Source organism: Sinocyclocheilus grahami, unplaced genomic scaffold, assembly GCF_001515645.1.
Source record: "Sinocyclocheilus grahami isolate Dianchi unplaced genomic scaffold, SAMN03320097.WGS_v1.1 scaffold353.1, whole genome shotgun sequence".
NCBI classification, from domain to species: domain Eukaryota; kingdom Metazoa; phylum Chordata; class Actinopteri; order Cypriniformes; family Cyprinidae; genus Sinocyclocheilus; species Sinocyclocheilus grahami.
In genome coordinates, this window is record NW_015505532.1 from 954,430 (window position 1) to 976,523 (window position 22,094).

The 22,094-nt window shown below is 35.7% G+C and overlaps 3 protein-coding genes across 3 annotated transcripts in view; 1 reads left to right on the plus strand and 2 right to left on the minus strand.

Annotated features, from left to right (window-relative positions):
* Positions 1 to 1,227: 1,227 nt before the first annotated feature.
* On the minus strand, positions 1,228 to 6,458 carry mfsd11 (major facilitator superfamily domain containing 11). The gene is made up of 11 exons (XM_016229474.1): positions 6,273 to 6,458; positions 5,869 to 6,001; positions 5,717 to 5,772; positions 4,326 to 4,433; positions 4,137 to 4,216; positions 3,954 to 4,050; positions 3,814 to 3,872; positions 3,578 to 3,595; positions 3,319 to 3,493; positions 3,068 to 3,203; positions 1,228 to 2,794 (listed from the first exon to the last, which is right to left on the minus strand). The coding sequence occupies exons 2-11, from the start codon at positions 5,962 to 5,964 to the stop codon at positions 2,633 to 2,635; spliced, it is 987 nt and encodes a 328-aa protein (XP_016084960.1). The 5' UTR covers positions 5,965 to 6,001; positions 6,273 to 6,458; the 3' UTR covers positions 1,228 to 2,632.
* A 4,564-nt stretch (positions 6,459 to 11,022) lies between these two features.
* mettl23 (methyltransferase 23, arginine) overlaps positions 11,023 to 22,094 on the minus strand; it is an 18,224-nt gene continuing 7,152 nt past the window's right edge. The window contains exons 2-6 of the mRNA XM_016229516.1: positions 16,598 to 16,918; positions 16,420 to 16,524; positions 13,991 to 14,228; positions 13,827 to 13,911; positions 11,023 to 11,250 (exon numbers count right to left, since the gene is read on the minus strand). Of these exons, the coding sequence (XP_016085002.1) occupies positions 11,091 to 11,250; positions 13,827 to 13,911; positions 13,991 to 14,228; positions 16,420 to 16,524; positions 16,598 to 16,687 (678 nt within the window). The 5' untranslated portion in view covers positions 16,688 to 16,918 and the 3' untranslated portion in view covers positions 11,023 to 11,090. The remainder of the gene's footprint in view (positions 11,251 to 13,826; positions 13,912 to 13,990; positions 14,229 to 16,419; positions 16,525 to 16,597; positions 16,919 to 22,094) is intronic.
* LOC107548687 (jumonji domain containing 6, arginine demethylase and lysine hydroxylase) overlaps positions 18,954 to 22,094 on the plus strand; it is a 7,958-nt gene continuing 4,817 nt past the window's right edge. The window contains exons 1-3 of the mRNA XM_016229475.1: positions 18,954 to 19,396; positions 20,481 to 20,491; positions 20,767 to 20,924. Of these exons, the coding sequence (XP_016084961.1) occupies positions 18,954 to 19,396; positions 20,481 to 20,491; positions 20,767 to 20,924 (612 nt within the window). The remainder of the gene's footprint in view (positions 19,397 to 20,480; positions 20,492 to 20,766; positions 20,925 to 22,094) is intronic.

The window sequence follows — 22,094 nt, forward strand, 5'->3', positions numbered from 1 at the left end:
TACATTAAAGCCAGTGACATGTATGGCCATATATGTCAGATCAGATGTTTATTAAAACGCATGTCACATAAAAACATGCATTATATATAATAAATGTACACTGTAAAAAATGACCGTGAATTTTACGGTAAAAGACTGTAAAAATGCTACAGTAAAAACCTGTTAAATGGTTAAAGGTAAATTCCCCTACTATATACAGTGAAAAACTGTATTGGACATTACATGTATTGGACATTGATTTTACGGTAGTATACCGTTTTTGGAAGTGAACATACCGTATAATTTACAATGAATAACCGTAAATTGACATTCCCAGAATTCCCTGTGTTACATTTCAAATGTGATATTTTTTGTTTAAATAACTATATTTCTTCTTATCAGTTTTGTATATTAGGGTTGTGTGTTACACCTAATGTTGTTAAATGAATGTTTATTGCATTATTTCAGTTCCATGTGTGTTACCGTGATGGTGTTTAGTGTTTGTGTGAATGACACTGTGCACCTTCTATATATGTGATTATTTAAAAGCTGCTTGTGATGGGCTTTGGTTCATCATGTGACTTTCTCATCACCACCTGCATTTGGTGGTTATCGGTGTATTACAAAGGTGCAAAACAGATTTCAGTACTTCAATAGGTTGGTATATTAACATTATATCAGTTAATGAAACTACGGCATTTAACTGTAAATTTAAGTTAAAACCGTAAAATGTTGCAACCATATTTTTTACGGTAAAATTCCGGCAACCACAGCTGCCGTTTTTTTACCGTAAATTTTACTGAATTTTTTTTTACAGTGTAGAGTTTTTTTTATTAACATACATGAAGTTATTTTTGTGGGTGATAAGTCTCGAGCATCAAGATGTTGTAAAGTCCCAAAGAAGTGCTGAAATTTTCATTATGCCAAACTGTGAAGTAGATTGGTATAGTTTATACTTGAAATATTTTATGTTTTAATGTTTTTTTTCTTGCAATTTAAAATAATAAACATGATTCTTACACCATTTATTAGTTCATCTTTTGTTGAAAATGCTAGTTTCCATTTATTATTATTATTTTTAATACATATAAAACCACTGTGAATACAAATATGATATTTTTAAGATCTTTCTAAAGAGCTTTCATCTTCTTGGACATCCTTGTCTGTCATTGTCCCACAACAAAACACTTGTTACTGTAAAACAACTGTATCATATAGCTTGCAAAAAGACATAGGCAAGAGTCAAAAGGCTCAAAAAGGACTTTAATCCCATATATACACATATTTATAAAAGAAAACAGAATATCCAGGTGCCATTACCATTTTTACAGTACGATACATTCAAGTATACGACCAGATATTCTTGTCACATTTTCCCTCATCATCCTATAGATTGCTCTGAACCGTTTTCGCCGTAATAACCTACATGTAGCTCCTACTCCCATGCAAATGAGCTCGTAACATACGTATTGTGAATGTATTAAGAGAGTCTTTCTCAATGCATTGTTATTTACAATGGCATGTTGACTTAAGCCCAGCTTGATATTAGTATAATTGCAATTACAAAAAATGATTCCCATGTCTTTCTTTCTGTTTTCTATCGATTACATCAGCAATCGGTTTCATTGACATATTTGCTCACTTCACACAAACAAGGACAAACCTAAAAAAAAGAAGCACATTTCTAGAGTGCTTCAATCTTTGGCAAAATTGTTTTCTTAAAAAACAAAAAGACAACTGGCAAAATAATTAAAATAAACAAGACATTCTAATTTAATTACTGACTGTGCATTGAGTGTTTCACGCTGATACTGATTTTCTTTAATCATATTTCTCATCTATAGTCTCACAGCGGTAGTGTACATTTAAGTGATTTATTGCATTTGCACTAAGACTTCTTTACAATATCTGAGTTTAAATAGAACTTCAATAACTACATAAAGGAGTAGTTCACCTAAAAAACCCCTGTCTTCATTTACATAACCTCATTTTTGGATTTCATGGAACAAAAAAGCTGAATTTCAGAGGACTCGTTACACATCTCTTTCCCACACAACAAAATTCAAAGTGACCACATCTGACAAGCTCCAAAATGCACCAATAAATATGTCTAATGCACTCTGTCTGATGTCATGTAATCGTTTTCTTTGAGGATCAGACTGAAATTTAGGGCAATTAAGGCCCCAGCTCGCAAATCTCATTCCTTGTATTCAAACTGGTAAGTTGTGTTCGTTTACGACACATACAAAAGACCAATAGAGTTTGGCTGAACCTCATGCAAAGAGTTAAAGTGGCATGTTTGAATGTGGATTTGATTTTAGAGCTTTGACAGGAGGGAAGTTTATCAGCTTACATTTCAATATGTTCCTGAGACAAAGCAATTGTAGGGCTTCGGAAAACTTGTAATATAGTGCATGAGTAGTATGGCATGTTCATGTTTGTTTCAGTGCTTGACATCTGTGGTCACTATGAACGGTCTTTGTGGTGAAACGAGCTGCATGAAGATTCTTCAGAAAACTCCCCTCGTGTTCCACAAAACAACACCCTATGAAACTGAGGATGAGTAAATCATGACAGATGTTTCATTTTTGGGTGTCTGATGGCTGGAGATGAGACGGTCGTTCTGGCACTTCAGTCCTTCTAACTCTTCCTATCAGATACTGTCATAATCAGAGTCCCGTCGACTGCTGATAACGCCCCACTCCACCACAAAGAAAGTAATGGTGCCCAGGAAGCCCGTCAGCACCATAATGAGCAGCTGCCAGTGCAGGAGAAAATAGTTGCTGTAGAAGAAGGCCACCGCAGCTGTGATGGACTGCAGAGACAGGAGGAAGAAATATAACATCATGGGCCATAAACACATACTACTCATACACATACATTTGTCTAATTTTTCATTTATTCTGACTAATAAAATAAAATAAGAACAGACTTAATTTTTGAAAGAACAATCGAAGTTTCTTATTGCGTTTTTTGATATTTGAATGAAATATGACCCAACTATTTTACCATAGGATTTTTACATCAAACTATTTAAATACTTCTGATGCTAACAATTAAACCACTTTAATAAAAGGAAGGTTCAAACCTGAACAAATTTAAAGACTGCGAATGCTGAAGCACTGTCCTCCCGGAACAAGAAGCCCACAATGCTGATGAGCTGAGTGTTGAAACAACTATCACCCAGACCCAGCAGAAAACTGCATATCAGCGCCACAGTCACACTGACAAAACAAGCCAGAAAAGTGTTAATAAACAGCTAGTGCATCTTTATGTCTGACTCTATTCTCACTGCTCATCCTTGTTGGAAAGTCCTGTACTGTAACTTTTATCTCTTACCTGGGCTGGATAAAAGCTTGCATTTGTGTGCCTTCCTCTGGGGCCACGGGAGCATCACTGGCTATGTTGAGGAAGATGAGGAAGAATGCCACTATATGGGTGAACAGGCCCAAAAACACCACCGGGTTTCTGCCGAAACGATTACACTTATCTAGGATCCCAAATACTCCCCCGCCTAGTTAAGCAGAGAAAACAGCTTAATACATTTGCCATGTCCCCAGAGAACTTGAAGCACAATAATTGTAATGCACTGACTTACCAAGTATTTCACCAACACCTATCAGAAATAACGTTTTTCACCAGAGACCTAAATTATAATTCTGTCTAACCATTCAGAAATTATTTTGCATTGATGTTTCTTTTACGGTCTCTTTTTTTTGTATACAAATTAAGCAAAAAATGTCTTTATTTCAACCAATAATTATTGTTACAATAATTTGTGGAGTGATTTCCACCAAAGTGGCTGCCATAGTTTATTATATAAAACATACTCACCTGTTATGTGACTCTTGCCACGCCAGGCAAAAAATATGTAGAGATTACCAAAGAATAAGCTGTGAATAAAAGAGAATCAATGAATCATTGTTCCTCGTGTTCTCTTTTTCCTTCCACACATACTTAATGACAAGATGTACCTAAACTGCATCAATGCCCAAAATATTCCACTGTTTCTCCCAATGGTGGAATCTTTGGAGTTGATGGTGAGCAGATTCCCCTGGGCTGTCCAGAGCACTGCAAGACACAAAGTTAGCAGAAAGCTTTAGCGAGTGTGTGATACAAAATATGATTTCATAACTGAGCCGATAATGATATCGCACCTGCAGCGGCGATTCCAAGCAACACAGATAAAGTGTAGAATGACGAGGTGTACGGATGAATGAAAACAGCAATATAACCACTAAAAGAGAGCACAGATTAAGGCTTTTTAATAAATACTTTATCATAAATTACTAATTTATTACTAAATTACTACTACTATTACTAAATTGAGTCCTTTAGGCATTTACCTGTAAACAAGTCCACTAAAAAACAAAGACAACTGAGGTCCAATGACAGCTATCACCGAGGGCGCTATAAGGTTAGACGCAGAGAATACGGCGTAGATAATCGCCATGCTAGAAGAGAAGTATGAGAAGCATGTGTTAAGGGTGGTATTTTAATTAATAGTGATCATCAAAATAAATACAATATTACTAATTCATTGTGTTTTATAGAAAAAATATTAACCCAATACATCTCACATACGTACACACCTCAAAAGAATCAATATTAATATGCATTCATAATACAAAAATGATGAATCAGTTTTTTTTTAAAAGATTAATACAGTTCATTAAACAATTTAAATATTAATAAACAGAGCAATTCCAAGAGGGTCCTCACATCATTGCTGCTCTGACCCCATTTATATATACTTATATACTATATTATACTATACTTATATATACCCGACTTGTATATACACTGTATATTTCATAACCAGTGTTACAACTACCCTAACATCACAGTTATGATAATATCCTGATAAAGTCACACCAGATAAAGTATTAGCATGTCATTCATGTTAATTTTTACCACCCCCCCACCCCCTCCACACACACACACACAATCCCCCCCCCCTGTGAGGGGGATGGATTATCTCGGCAAAGGAGAAGTGCTCACCAACACAGATTTAGACAGATTTGTGAACAATATTTGAGAGAAATAGGCCTTTTGTGTACGTAGAATATTTCTCTTCAATCACAAATAAATAAACAAACAAATATTTAGGAAAAATGATCAAATTTCTCAGGGAAAAAAATGTAGTCTGTGCCGAACAAGTGTCATAACTTGTCACATGCTAACCGCATTCCTTTCTCTCTCTCTCTCTTTTTTTTGAGAGCAGACAGTACTTCTTTGTTACATAACCATGGTCAATGTGATTACTGAGGTCAAAGAGAGATTCATTAGATTACAGCACAACATCAGATGACCCGATTTTCATCTTTAACTCAGTCATCATAAATCTCATTCAAAAAGGGTGCAGAGGCCAAAACATGTCACATGACCTGAGCAGAAATAGAGCACAACCCTGGGATTCTGAAAGTAAAAATCCTGTTCCTTGTTTATACGCGTTTGTGGATATTTGACAAGACACTTCGATTACAATTTTTGTATCATTTTGAATAAATTCCTATATTAAGTTTTATGTAACTGCCCTTTTTTTTTATGTCATTTGCAATGCTTATGCAATTAACGTCAAGCGCACAGTCTTGCAACTTTATATACTTTACATTTTTTTAATACCCATTGAAAAAAAGTGAACGAGAAAGTTACTTCTGGCACCAAGGCCACTGAAAAAGTGGGTGGCCACCATTGTGCTCTAATGACAGAAGGAATAAATGAAGAAAACGAATACCTTGTGTAGCCACTTCCATGAAACTCTGTACTGTTGAAACTCTTTATCACGGTTTGCTGGAAAAAGTGAAACTGTTGGTTTGCATACAGGCAAATCTGATATGATAGCATTCATCAGATCATGCATTAAGTCTGAAAAAGCTCAAAACCTACTTCAATGTTCCCGCAGGTGCCAAAGGCAGTAAAAATAACCATGAACCCCAAGCCCAGGATAATGATGTTGAGCAGGGTCTTTCCTTCTGGACTCATGTTGGCTTGCAGTCTTTAGCTCGATGACAACCTGAGACTAGTGAACACACAGACGCATCAAAGTCAAGTGGCACCTGACACAACTGCTTAAAAACGTGACCATGCTATTTTTCATATGCTGCATATGATCACTGCTTCCTCATGAGACCAAACAGCTCTGAAGGATGTTCATTTGTACAGTTATTGTACTACATGTGTGATGGCAATAAATCATGTGTTTCATTAAATAATGCATTTTTAGTAAATGATTAGTCATATTATTTAGGCTTTTGAATGGAGACGGAGTGCAGTAGTAATTGCAAACTTACCGACTACTTGGGTGCGCTGATGTAAACAGCTAATTCATAATGTGAACACCTGTTGATCAAGGCGATTTCGGGGTTATGGGGAAAACAACATTTAGTAAAGCTGGTAAACGTAAAAATATATATATATTTGCTTCCGACTTCTCGGAAACGCTCTGCCTGTCTCTGAAATCAAAAATGTCTGTCATGTGACACCTGTCAGCTGACGGTGACGTCGTCCTCCTCCACGAACGGATTTGTGGGTAGTGTAGTTTCCCCGTAGGTGAGTACTTGAGGCACTGAGATAAACTGGGACATTTACTGTTGATAGATATTCATTAAACATATTTAAAAACATATAGTTAGTAGTTTGTATAATCTGTTTAAGTTAGATGTAATTTTTAGAGTATCTCTTAATTTGCTTTGTTGCTAGTCAGCAGAGCAACGTACAAGCTCTCACATATAGTCCTAATTTAGTGAGCTATATTAATAAAAACAACAACAGAGGGTTCAAAAAAAAAAGTCCTATAGCCTAATCTTTATTCAAAATAAATGAAAAGGTATACGCCTTTAAACTTATAGATTTTACGCAACAATCATTACTTACAGAAAGTTTCAAAAGAGATGAATATAAACGGTATTTTCTGAAAATAACAAGTCATCAAACCAATCTTTAAAAAGCTTTGTGTTTATTTTGGCTCGCACGTATTTACAAGTCAATTTATCACAGTTATATTGTGATTTAAGATACAGAAATGTGCAACAATCAGTCTTCCAAAATGGGACTCTCACTTTTATGGGAAAATATATATATTTTTTGGCTTCACTGAATATTCTAGAGAGGATTAAAATGCTTTTGTTTAATTCGTTTAATTATATATTTTGACCAATCGTCACATTCACAAATGCAACAAATGCAAAACGCAGTTTATTTTGTTGACTGTTGATATTTTATGCCCCATTCTTCCTTTTTTCTGATCTTTATATTATTAAGAAATATTCTTTCTTTCCTTCATTTTATGTATTCTTTTAATTTTGTATACATACTTGTATAATGTTCAGTATCTGCATTTGAACGAAAGTGCATGTAAAATGTTTATTCAATAAAAACCCATTCGAATGCTTTTCTATGGCAACACTATCAACGCCTAGGTGGTCAGGTGGTACAGCAGTCACGTGGTACAAGTCAGAAAACTCCCACCAGTTCACAAGTTGTAATTACGAGACCGTGAACGCTTTTTACAAGTTGGAAACGCCATATGAATGCACCTTCTCCTCCGGCTTTTAGAACTACAGAATGCGCCATTTTGTGAGTGTGCATGCATGCGCGCGCTCATTGTTGTGCTAGCGTCATCGGCCACTGGTGTTGTTTTGCTACTCCATATCAATCGCATACAAAGAAAATACAGAATAATTAGAACAATCATTAACATAAATAACAGAGTGTCATATCTATACACATTTTTCCCAGAACTTTCTTGCGACCCGGAAGCAATTCTTCCACGGCCCGGTAGTGGGTCTCGACCCGGTGGTTGGGGACCTCTGGCGTAGATCACCACTATCTTTCTTTCATCTCTTCTGATACATTTTCAGTCAAATCGTTCTATGTGTGCTAGGTCAGAGCCAGTTTCTTATTCTCCTCATAACTGAAAAACTTATTTCTGTAGCCGAACTAGAGCCCTGCTTTTTTACGCCCCTCGGGCCGGGCTTCGGGCCAATTTTCACGTCATAGTTCAGACGCGGGCCGGGCCTCGGGCCTGTTTTAGGCTTCTCCTTATTTTTATATTTTAGACATCCATCAATTAGTGATGAAAAAAAAAATTGCCGCCTGGTGGAAACAACATGAGACCGTGCTACCGCGACTGAAAAGAGCGGCTCAACGGTGTTTAGTGTCCCGCAGCAGAGTTTGTGCCAGCAGTGTAGCTGAACAGTTCTGCATTCAAATGCAAGCAATAGGCTAAAGCTTGCCGCAAAGCATCGGCAAAAAGTAATTGCCACAAATGTGACAGGGGGAAATAGTAAGGATATATTTGAGTTATTTGCTAATAAACTAGTGTTTTCTGAGTCGGTGTGCAAGGATGAAGTTGCCGGCAGAAAGTGCATTGTGTTTGTTTTCTTTATTTTAAAGAATATTTAAAGAGTTCCCCCCGGAACTGCTTCCGTGTACAACTGTGAGCGCAAGCTAGATTAAAGTGATTATTACGTTTTGAATATGGATATTTTTCTTACAAAAACTCATCGATTCGCTACAGGAGTCCTTTGTTCTCCCCCTGGAGTCATGTGAGACACTTTTTTTTCTATGCATGGGCGCTTTTTATTTAACTGCTTTTGGACTGAAGCAATGCAACACCCGCTGAGTGGCATTAAACAGCTTGAAAGATCAAAGACAATTTTTTAATATAACTCCGACTGGATTCGTCTGAAAGAAGAAAGTCATATACACCTAGGATGACTTGAGGGTGAGTAATTTATGGGCTAATTTTCATTTTTGGGTAAACTAACCCTTTAAAGATTCTTCTGCTCATCAAGGCTGCATTTATTTGATCAAGAAAACTGTAAAATTGTGAAATATTGCAATTTAAAATAGTTGTTTTCTATTTTATTTTATTTTAAAATATAATTAATTTCTGAATTTTCAGCTTCATTGCTCCAGTCTTCAGTGTCACACAATCCTTCAGAAATCACTCTAATATGCTGATTTATTATCGATGATGAAAACAGTTTTTGCTGCTTCATATTTTTTTTTGGAACATGTGATACAGGGATACAATTATCAGGATGCTTTGATGAATAAAAAGTTACAAAAGAACAGCATTTCTTGCAAAAGACTGAAGCAGCAGAAACAGTTTTCAACATCGATAATAAATCAGCATATTAGAATGATTTCTGAGGGAACGTGACACTGGAGTAATGATGCTAAAAATTAAGCTTTGATTCACAGGGATAAATTATATTTAAAAGTATATTAAAATAGAAAACAGTTATATTAAATTGAAATAGTATTTCACAATTTTACTGTATTTTTGATCAAATAAATGCAGCCTTGATGAGCAGAAGAAAACATAAACATAAAAAATCTTACTGATCCCAAACTTTTGAACGGCAGTATTTATATAAATATAAATATATTAAAAATAAATGTAAAAACATTAATAATAATCTATAATTATACTCTCTTTGGATACATAATGTTAAACTGTTGCAACACTAGTTAAAAACAAAAAAGTATTAAACACATTTTTACATTATAAAGACCAAGAAACTTTATAAGACCAGTATTATAATTCTGATTCAATGAGACACATGAAGCCATTGTAAATTTGACCATTATGAGCACGTGTGGGCGGACGTCATACTGCCTGGCTTGTGTAGTCATAAGACCTGAGAGAACACAAAACTGTGGTCAGACATGTGATGAAACGTGTGAAAACATGGAAATGAAAGAAGGAAACAATTACACAAAGCACACAGTCTCTGGGAAACCAGATGATAAGGGCAGTTAACCGTAACACAAAAATTACACATTTTATACAAAATTCATTATATTTACAAAAAATAAATGTATGTGTGTGTATATATATATATATATATATATATATATATATATATATATATATATATATATATATACACACACATACATTTATTTTTTGTAAATATAATGAATTTTGTATAAAATGTGTAATTTTTGTGTTACGGTTAACTGCCCTTATCATCTGGTTTCCCAGAGACTGTGTGCTTTGTGTAATTGTTTCCTTCTTTCATTTCCATGTTTTCACACGTTTCATCACATGTCTGACCACAGTTTTGTGTTCTCTCAGGTCTGTCTCATCGTGGGGCGATTCTACATGCGGGACCTCTGTTGGAGCCTGAGGAACCTCGGATTGAAACCCCTGAAACCTACACAATGGCTACATGGGCCTAAAGTCATTATGACTGATTGGCATATTCTAACTGTTCGGTAGTTATACAGCCCTTTGTTCTTTGTATACATTGTTCCTATTTTCAGTGAGGTTTTTTTTAAACGTGCATGTCCTTTTTAATTCGTTGAGTAGGACGAGCATCACAATTCTATTGGCCCTTTAAGGTAAAGCTGTTTGGGTGATGGTTCAGAATGTGCTAGCTGCACCTCGATTGTGTCGCTTTTGTAAGACGCTGTATAGAAATTGATTTAGATTTGGCATTTGTGTTCAAATTTGCTTTAATTTGCCAATGCTTCAAATTGTTGTTGTGCTTTATTTTGAAATGGTTTGGAAATAGTATGAATAGCTTGTGTTCTTATTACTGTATATTACAGTCCTGCTGTTAAATCTTTTTTTTTGGTGTGTAATATTTGGATTCTAATCTTGTGTATTTTTTGTGCACTAGGCACTGTTGAGTTTTGCCGGTTAGCTGTTAAGATCCGGTGTTGCAGTGCTGAGTGCTTGGTTGTTTCCAGTTTTCTCCAGATTTCAGCTGTTGGAGGTGTGGCCAAGGTCAAGCAACATCTGCAAATACATTTTTGGTGGCATAAATGCTGTCGTCTTACAAAGTTTGTTTACTTTGTACCGCAATTTGGAAAAATTTGGAGTATCTTAAACTATACGATGAACTTTGTTCTGTCGCTTTATTTTTGGATCTTCAATAAATCAAATATTAAATCCTTACGTCTTAATGTCGTTGCAAAATGTGCTTAATTTATTGTGTATATTAGCATAATTTCTAATAAACATTTTGAAGTGGAGGAGGAAAATGCAGGGCAGAACTTTATCAGGTCATGATGTAATGTGCTGGATGGAGTTGGAAAGAATTGGAAAAAGATTTTCAGATTATATACAAGTTTATGAAATTCAAACACATGCATTAAAACACTTGTCTTGTTATAATCATCATTTGTACAGTATGATTCCCTGGAAGCGTTGATCCAGCGAGATGGTTTTTGTTTGCATCAAATGTTTCTAATGGAACATTAATGCACTTCAGATCCCACTTATGTAACAAGGCATCTATGGACCAGTCCGCACTGCAAGAAAAGAAATGGGGGGAAAAAATGCATTGGTTTTTAAATGGGCATTATGGATGATGAATAATTGTGAATGGAGAACCCTTTTAATATCCTTATCAGTTCCAAACTCTATTTTTACAAGATTCCTTCAGGTGTTAAATAGTCTTAATTCGTCCTTCCACAAATTAAGGCCTTATACAGTCTTAACCCTTGTGCGTCAATTAAAAAAAGTTACACATAGGTCCATAGTGGACAAAAATGTCCATGTCAAAAAACTGTCATAAAAAAATTAAATCTTGGGAGCAGAGTTAAGTTTGGTCACATTTTAAAGAAGACCCATGGCAGATTATTATTGAAGTAAAAAAAGTTTAAAAAGTGAAACCAAAAAAAAGTTCTAGATGTTTAGGTTTATGAAAATTATTTATGAGCGATGTTTTATATAAAATATATATTTTATGAAACTTGTTGAACTCTATACCTGCTAGAAAATCAAAGCCAAAAATCTAAACAAGTTGTGTTCCAAATTTGAGGTTGATATCTCAAAAAATGAGCTTTCAGTAAGATTTTGTTTGGGCGCAGTACCAAATTTTCCCCATTAGATTCCAGCAAAACTCTGCTGGTGCACACAGTGGTTGGATTTGTGATTTGCAGAAGAGTTTTTCTCTCTCAAATATTACAAGAACACACACACAATTTTTTTTTATGACACACATACAAACCACACTCTGACATCCATACCAACACACCCACACAATTATAGCTGCATTATTTATCCAATTGGCTCTATAATATGCAGAAGCAGAAATAAAGCGAGTATTTTCTTTATAGGTCAAACCTGAAAAAATGGCACCATTTGGTAAAAAATTAAATTTTAAAGCCTTGCCAATATAATGAAAGCCTATCAACAAAAATGGCACACTTTTACAGTTAAATGGCACTGCGATTAAAAATAGCAGTTTTAATGGGTTTCATTGGGGACATTTTTGTCCTTAAGGTCCTGAGAGGAACAATGTTTTGTACCTAGTGCAAAACAGATTTATTAAAGGAAATGGAAGTGAAATAGTAAAATTCCAATAAAAATACACACCTGTGCCAAAATGTATGCAGTTGGCAATAACACAGGCAAAATGATAAAAAAAAACTAAAAAAAAAAACTGAAAAGGACAAAAATGTCCAAAAGGTCGCACAAGGGTTAAATGAGAGCAGAAAATAAAATTCTTAAATTCATGGCATTAAATGTTGCATAACATAAAAATGAAGATATGCATTCTTGTTTTCTGGGAAACTAACAATTAAGCAAGTTTATGCTTAAAATAAGAACAGCTCTGTCAATTGGGTATTAAAACCTAAAATCTACATCATAACAGGAGTTCTGACCTTTGTCACAAAAAGTCGTCTTTGTTGCCTTTTTCTCTATCACACTTTAGAAATCATCAGAAATTATATATCAGTTGACAACTTAAAATCTCAAAATGCATCCTTTGAAAACCATTTTAAAAGCAGGCATTGCATTGCCATGAAAATGTTACATCAAAATCATGTTACAAAATGTTTTCATTCATGAATTATAAAAATGTAAGTTTGGATAGTGCACTTTCACGTCTACGTTAAAAAATGTGAGTGACAATTAAGTGGTTAAAAAATGAATTTCCCCTTTGAATTAAGTTGCTTTGCTGAGCTCATTGGCAGATAATTGGTTCTTGTTTTAATTCCACACTCACTTCATTTTGATCAATTTCACAGAAAACAAGACTTGTGTCATTTTGCTTATCGAATTAGAAATCTTTAGACATTTGCACTGAAAAATCCAGTTGATTCCTTAAAGTTTCTTTATTTGGTCTTAAAATGACCTTTAAAAAAAGTCTTGAATTTACCTTCATGAAACCTGCAGAAACCCACAGTTTGTGGAAATAATGGAGAATTTTAAGTTGTGATTTTCAAAAATGGAAAAGTAATATATATATATACACACAGTATAAACTGCCATTCAAAAGTTTGGGATCAGTAAGATTTTTAATTATTTTTAAAGAAGTTTCTTGTGCTCATCAAGGCTGCATTTTACTGCAGAAACCCACAGTTTGTGGAAATAATGGAGAATTTTAAGTTGTGATTTTCAAAAATGGAAAAACTGCCATTCAAAAGTTTGGGATCAGTAAGATTTTTAATTATTTTTAAAGAAGTTTCTTGTGCTCATCAAGGCTGCATTTTTAAAAAAATCAAAAATATAGAAAAAACAGTAATATTGTGAAATAGTATTGTAACAGTTGTTCCAAAGACTTTCTGAGTGTGTGTATGTATGCATATAAATATATATATATATATATATATATATATTTTAGAAACTGATACTTTATTCGGGATTCATCAAAATCCTAAAAAAAAAGTATTACAGGTTCCAAAAAATATTAAGCCATATTTCACAAGCTACAAACTGTTCTTGTGAGTGTAATCTCAATCAAACTTTATTTTAAAATCCTTATCCAAGAATCACACACAACTACAAATGTCATAGAATTTCATTGGTCAGAAAGTGTGGGATTTCAAACGTTTATGGAAGGTAAATGATAGTCAGTAATGCATGTTTGTTACATCACCTTCTCTCCTGGTAGGTAGTCCAGAGCTGAGCATGAGGGTTTCTCCTCACAATAAAGGAGACGGTCACAAGCACATCTTCAAAATCTGCTCAAAGCAGTGTTTTGTTCAATGCTTAGAAACCTGTGTAAGATAAAGAAGATAAAACGAGGGAAAAAACACTCACCCTCAGGTTCATAGAATACATCTGATCCCAAGATAACATCCACAGGTGGCAGCGAGAGGAGCTCTGGTGATACCTGCCCCCAGGTGAGTCCGATCACAGGTACGTTGGGGAGGTGGTTGACGTCACAGGAGCGCCTGCAGTTCCTCAGGCAGAGGGGGAGCTCAGCACTGTCTGACAAAATCACACGAGCTCCACACTTGGCAGCCACCACACCAGGCAAACTCACTCCAGCACCGAGCTGCAACAAACAGACACTATTCATTACCCTCCCTCAATTTGACCCAAATTTAACTTGCTTGAAACACTGGCTAACAACTATTTCTTCTTACACTCTCCTCACTTAGGATCAGGATTGTGTATGGGAAGTTTTGACAAATGCATGTTTTGGAAAGGCTGTACAAATTTTGGTGACTACGATTTTAAGGTCTGCCACATTAGCGAAATTTTGCAAGCAAAAAAAGGTGCATTAACTATTGTCAATAGTGTAGCAATGTATAAATCCCATTTCAAACAGAAGTCACTTTCCAAACAAGAAGCTTTCTATTGGTCAGTGCGGTAAATCCACATGATCAGCTTGAACCTACTGCAAAATCTGCATTGGAAAATCTTTCGCCCTAACGAAAATTTGGTGTCAAATTGAGCACCATTGGTTTCCATGCAATTTGCCAAAAATATACACTTTAAAAGACAGCAAAGAGTCAGGCAAAAAAACACAGTCTTTATTGTAGCTTATCACAAACTAAAATATTAATGAAACGATAAGATTTAAAAGTCGTCTTCTGAAGAAATGTTTTTGGTTGTTTGTTTTTGTATAGTCACTACAATGTAGTTATAACAGAAACTTTTGATTATGTGTCTGTGCAGCAAATTTTGAACTTAAAAATATGTCGGCAAAAATAAGGTCATTTTTGGCGTACCCATTTTCTTAAAGTCACAATAAAACGGAAATAGTGACAGATTTGTTTCTTCGTACATCCGCGTGTAATGTATTATTGAAAAACAAAAATGTATGGCAGGTACTTGGTTCAGTGCATCAGTTGTTGATTGGATGTTGAGATGTGGGCGTGGCACTCAAAAAATTAACGTGAGTTTGCAGTCAATTGTAAGAAAGGGGCGGGGTTTAAGCAGACTAAACGATTGGAGACGTCCAGCATACACCATCAGAGATGTTTTAGGCCCAGTTATTAAATTAAGTAAACATTACAAAAAAAAGTGAATCAATAAATAAAATGTAACAAAGGAGGACGTAATAGTGAATGAAAGCTGTATTGCAAAACTATTAGAGCATATAATCAGGTCCATATATTATTTGGACACAGGCACAATTTTTACTATTTTAGCTGTTGACCAAAACATATTCAAGTTACAGTTATATAATGAATATGGGCTTAAAGTGCACACTCTGAGCTTTAATTTGAGGGTATTCTCATCACAATTGTACTCCCTTCTTTAATATATCCCCAAAACAAAAGTATTCTTTGGACGGCTGAAATTACGATAAACCTGTACCAGAATGACGGGAAGAAAAAGTATGTCTGTGTGTGTGTGTGAGAGAGTGAGTGTGTGTGTGTGTGTGTATGGAAAAGGCTTGAAATAACTCATGATCCAAAGCATACAACATCATCTGTGAAACACGTGGAGCAGTGTGATGGCACGAGCACGCATGGCTTCCAGTGGCACTGGGTTACTGGTGTTTATTGATGACGTGACAGAAGCAGCCAGATGAATTCTGAAGTGTATAGAGATATACTCTCTGCCCAGATTCAATCAAATGGAGCAAAGCTGATTGGACAGCGCTTCATAGTTCAAATAAATGATGACCCAAAACATACAGCCAAAGCAACCCAGGAGTTTCTGAAGGTAAAAAGTGGATTATTCTGCAATGGCCAAGTCAATCTCCTGATCTCAACCCGGTTGAGCATGTGTTTCACTTGCTGAAGACAAACTAAAGGCAGAAAGACCCACAAACAAACAACAACAGCTGAAGTCAGCTGCAGTAAAGGCCTGGCAAAGCATCACAAAGGAGGAAACCCAGTCACTGCTGATGTCCATGAGCTCCAGACCTAAGGCCGCCATTGCCTGCAAAGGATTCTCAACAAAATATTAAACATTTTATTTTTTCAATTACATTTGAGCCCCTGAAAATGGAGGACTGTGCATAAAAATGGTTGTAATTCCTAAGCATTTTATGTTATATTTTTGTTCAACCCCTTGAATTAAAGCTTAAAGTCTGTACTTGTTTGATTTTTAATTCTGTTCTGGTGGCATACAGAGCCGAAATTATGAAAACTGTGTCAGTGTCCAAATATACATGGAACTAAGTGTATGTTTCAGCGCTGGCTCCCTTTAAAGTCATGCATGTGAACTTGAATTGACCACACTGTGAGTCAAAGCATCAGCTAAGTGACCAGTAAGTGGGATGTAGTCACCTCAAGAACGGTCTTGTGTTGTAGTTCACTTCTTGCCATCCACACATACTGTGACAGTACCACCGCGCAGGGCCAAACATACATCCCATATTGTGGATCAAGAACCTGAATTATAAGAAAGTTTATTGCAAGATTATTAGCAAATCAATTACATCAAGTATTAAAAACTTTGCTGTACCTCAGGAATAGACACAGTTAAGGACTGAGAGCCTCCACAGTCCTCAAACGTGAATGATTTCTCTACTAGCGTTTGAGAAGATTCATTCATGGTCTCTTACTGGCGTTGTGCCTGCTCCCAGTACTTGACTTGGACCACATGTATTTCCAGCTTTCCAGAACAATTCCGGCCATTAAATCCATTCATCCAATCACACTAGTGCGTTTAGGCGGCCGCTTTCTCTTGTGAAGCTCTATTGGATCTAAGTTGTGCTGACAGACAGCGACTCGTACACTCGACAGCCAATCGGATTCCAAACTGACAGTTAAATGCATAAAGCCACTTTATTTTAAGGTGTCCTTGTTACATGTACTTACTATTATAATAGCAATTAATTATGCATTAAGAAATGAGAATATAATTTGTTCACGCTTTATTTTAAGGACCAATTCGTATTATTAACAAACTATTAACTACAACTTTTGCCTCAATGAACTCCTAATTTGCTGCTTATTAATGGTCATGCAGAATATGTGCTTTATAAACAGCCAATATGTTAATAATAGGCATACTAATAAGCAACTAGTTAATAGTGAGAATTGGTCCCTATACTAAAGTGTTAGCTCACCTGTCATTTATCTTTCTGGTTAAGCTGAGCTTAAAACCTTTTTTTTTTTGGTAGAAATTGAGAGTTTGACCCTCTAACTAGCACTCTATTATATTTCTATTCTGTTTTTCTTTTTATTTATTATAAAAAAACTTGACTCTCTAATACGAGCTCTGTCTATTTTATTTCTGTTATATATACTTTTTTCCTTTTTATTTATTATTTAAAAAAACTACTGCGTTAGACTAACTGGGACTTGTCACAGCACTATATGATATATAATATAGCACTATAGTACACACAGCACTATAATGTATATATTGTTGCTGTTTTGTTAGTTTGCTTCTAAGTTGCTTTGAATAAAAGCATCTGCTAAATGATTAAATGTAAAATGTGTGTACATATAAGTCACAAGTGACTGGAAAAAGAGTGGAAACCTTGAAGAACTTTTGACTCTTCTGGAATCCTTAATTGTAAAAAATAATTGTTAATATTTTATTTTTATCTATAGACCCTCATAGTTTCTGTAAAAAAAAAAAGAGAGAGAGTTTGAAAACAAAAACAAAGTGCTTTGGAGTCAAAAATTGAGAGTAACTGCCCTAAAGTTATTTCTTCTGTTTTGGAACACACAAAGCAAAATGACACTGTTTTCATACAATGGTAGTGTCTTTCTTGTGAATACTGACCTCCTAGAATGCACAAAAACACCAATAATCGGTTGGTAAGACTTGTTACTTGTTAATTTTTTTTTTTTGTCATTGATTTTTAGTGAACAGATGCCATTGACATCAATCCTGCCAGCTGGCTTCTCGAGTCTTGCCTACTATCATGATTTTTGTCCTTTTTGAAGCTTGCAAGAAGTCTCTGTGAAGTGCTGTTGCATATGAAGTGCTGTGACAAACTCCAGAAATGATCACAGGAAAAAAAAAAAAAGACCACAAACAGGTTCGGAGTGATGTGAGGGTCAGCTAATGACCTCTCTGCTAAAAAGCATCAGTGTGTCCTCTCTGAAACCAGATTAAGGTCCCATCAGCTCTGATGGATGTTGTCAAATGTAATTGAAGTTCGTTTGCAATTGACTCCTGTTTCTGTGAAGAGCTCAACCGCAGGAAAATCTTCATGGAGTGGCTAAAAATAATCTGACCAGCGAGACCAGAGCCATTTTAGAGACCCTGTCTAAGGCGAACAGTGCGCTGTGGCTCTTTTAGTGTCATGGGGTCCTTAGGTTTATGGAGTTTTTCTTAAATTCCCAATCCTAAACCAAAAGGGATCTAGATCTGTCTTAGAGCCCTTGGACTTTATTGTACTGTCAGTACATTTTAGCTCAGAAACCCAGAACAGAGTCTTCAGGCAACAGTAGTTCATGTGACTGTCTACCTCTAAAATAACCAAAAACACCATAAATTAAGTACCACTTGTGAACTATATTCCAAAGTATTGTATAGCTTTGAGAAACTGACCAAGTAGTAATAAAGCCTATCAACACTGTGATGTTGTTGTTGGGGTTTCATGGTCAAACGCCATTGACATCAATCCTGGCAGTTGACTTTTATGATGCTTATGATGGTCTCCTAAAGTTTTTGGCTTTATCTACTGTAAAAAAAAAACAAAAAAACTGACTTTGGTTTTTATTCTGAAGGTTAAATTCAATCACATTCAGGAACTTGTGAGTTCCTTGTCCTGTTAACCATTATCATCCACTGGCCTTCAACTTTGGTTTTAAGTGCTCTGGTGTTTATGTATGACTTTCTGTAAAGCTGCTGTGAAATGATGATTGTAAGAAGCTTCAGAGAAAATAAAAACAGCTTACCTGTCTTTGTCCAGGACAACGTGGAGCGAGTGGACACCCAGCGTCTCAGTCCAGAGGAGTTCATTCAGCGTTTTGAGAAACCGTATAAGCCCGTCGTTCTGCTGAACTGCCAAGACTCATGGCCAGCCCGGGAAAAGTGGACCTTGGAGCGACTCAAGCGCAAATACCGCAACCAGAAGTTCAAATGCGGCGAGGACAATGATGGCTACTCTGTCAAGATGAAAATGAAGTACTACGTGGAGTATTTGGAGTCAACCCATGACGACAGCCCCCTCTACATTTTTGATAGCAGTTTCGGCGAGCATGCTAAGCGCCGCAAGCTTTTGGAGGACTACCAGGTGCCAGTTTTCTTTAGGGACGACCTCTTTCAGTTTGCGGGGGAGAAGCGCCGTCCTCCGTACAGGTAACGCTTCCTTTCTTTCCATCACTTCTCAGTTTCAGCCTTGCTGATTTTAATAAACATTGATGCTTGACAAGCTTTGGTTTAAAAAAAAAAAACATTAGAGGTACGTTTCTTTTTTTTTCTTTTTTTTTTGTAGTGAGAATTATTAGAAATGAACTATTACCTAGCATAATATAACAGAATGAAAATGCTAAATTTATAGTATGGTATAATCAGTGTTGGGCTAGTTACCCAAAAAACCCCATTACTAGTTACTCCTTTCAAAAGTAATATTATTGCTTGTTACTTTCTGGCAACAGTAATTAGTTACACTACTAGTTACATTACTTTAATTTCACGCCTCACATAAGTTGCATATCTTCCCCATTAAATTCTTCTAAAATGTTACCAACAATATATTTCTGCCTCATAATTTGACCAAAATCCACATTGGATCGCAGTCAGAAGTTATTACACCACGACACTCAGTGGTGATTAATAGTAACGTTTAAGTAAAGTGTTGTCATGTGTAGCTTGAAGCTAATTGTAGCTATAATTTCTGTTAAACCCATGTACGATTATATTCCATGATGTCTTTTTATCAAAAGAAATCACATAAGTTCATAAGAAAATGTTTCATTCTCTAAAAAGATTTTAAGCAATTTATTTAGGGGTCAGTGGTGGGTAGGCCAAGTAAAGTAATGCCACAACTTACACATCAGTGTTCAGATCATCTTTTCTCCTGACAAAATCAATATAATGCCAATATTTCATATGCCTGCTGCACTGGTGACTTCATGTGTCTTTGCAAGTCGTGAAAATTCTGAAAATTAAATCTAGGAATTATTGGATTGTTGGACTTTAAATCAGTAGGTGTCGAGGCATCGAAAGTAACTAAGAAACAAGCTGTTTTATGGATAGTAACTGTAATATTACTGAATAATCTTATTAGTAATTAGTTACACTAGTTACTGCAAAAAGTAATATTACTGTAACTAGTTACTGCCCAACACTGGATATTAGTTATTACTTTTGTTGAAAAATAGAATTGTGTGTTTCAATTACATTTGTTAAAAAGAAATGACATTTTATATTTTTTGAAAAGGGAGAAAATATGTAAGAATTTAATAAACTTTATTGAAATTAAGTATTATATATATAATATAAATTTGAAGGTTCCCCCCAAATAGGAAATTCACAATAATGTAATATAATACATATTAGATGCATTTGATTGATTCCCCCAAAGAGGACAATCAATATAATGTAATTTTTTTTTTTAATAAAAATTTTTTAGAAAAAGAAAAAAAAACTTACATTTTTAAGTTTTTTTTTTTATATATATAAATGTTTTATAATTTTTGATTTTTTTAAGTGGGTTCGTGATGAAGTTTGTCACGTGTGTCTCAGGATCCTGAAACAGGAGAGGCCTGATATTGCTGCTTTGGCAGATAAAGTCGACCTGCAGGAATCAACAGGCATTGCCTCGGACAGCTCCAGTGACTCGTCCTCCTCTTCCTCCTCCAGCTCCTCCGACTCTGATTCAGAGGTACAGCTTGTTCCTGCAGAGCCCCACACACAAACTCCTATACTAGAGTCCTGACATGAGCTGCTGAACACCTCCATCTGATTCACCTGCTCACCGACTGACCCACCATGTGACCAAGCTCTACATGTAACTAGGCCTAGACAACAGAGCTAATAACTGTTGATAATTTAATTAAGCCTTTTCTTTTCAACACTCATTCTCTAACTATGTGAACAGATGGTGAAAACAGGGGCAGTACAGTTAACACAAGCTAGAGGGCGCAATGAATTCACATTGAACAGTACAGTGTATTATGCACTGTTACTATTTGATTTAAATTAGTATTCAAATGTCAGAAATGGTTTTTATGATCCTCAAAGAAAACTTTTAATGAAGTAGTCATATCTGTATTTTCTATACATATTTCTATAACATCAGTCTATCTGTCTGTTAGTCTGTCTTTCTGTCAGTCTATCTGTCTGTCTCTTTCAGTCCGTCTGTCTGTCTGTCTTTCAGTCCGTCTGTCTGTCTGTCTTTCAGTCCGTCTGTCTGTCAGTCCGTCTGTCTGTCTGTCTGTCAGTCCGTCTGTCTGTCTGTCTTTCAGTCCGTCTGTCTTTGTCTGTCTGTCTGTGTTTCAGTTAGTCTGTCTCTCTCTCTCTGTCTTTCAGTTTGTCTGTCTCTCTCTCTGTCTTTCAGTCTGTCTGTCTCTCTCTCTGTCTTTCAGTCTGTCTCTCTGTCTTTCAGTCTGTCTCTCTGTCTTTCAGTCTGTCTGTCTGTCTCTCTCTGTCTGTCTGTCTGTCTGTCTGTCTTTCAGTCAGTGTCTGTCTGTCTGTCTTTCAGTCAGTCTCTGTCTGTCTGTCTGTCTGTCTTTCAGTCCGTCTGTCTGTCTGTCTGTCTTTCAGTCAGTCTCTGTCTGTCTTTCAGTCAGTCTCTGTCTGTCTCTCTCTTTCTGTCTTTCAGTCAGTCTCTGTCTGTCTCTCTCTGTCTCAATTTTTCAATTCAATTTCAATTTAAGAGTGCTTTATTGGCATGACAAAAAGTATACATTTGTATTGCCAAAGCAATTGCAGCTGGACTGCTCACAAATAGTACACATGTATTAACAGAAAGAAAAATAATAATATAATAATAATATATAAAAAGTATTAAACATGTAGTGTTTCTCTGTCTCTCTCTCTCTGTCTTTCAGTC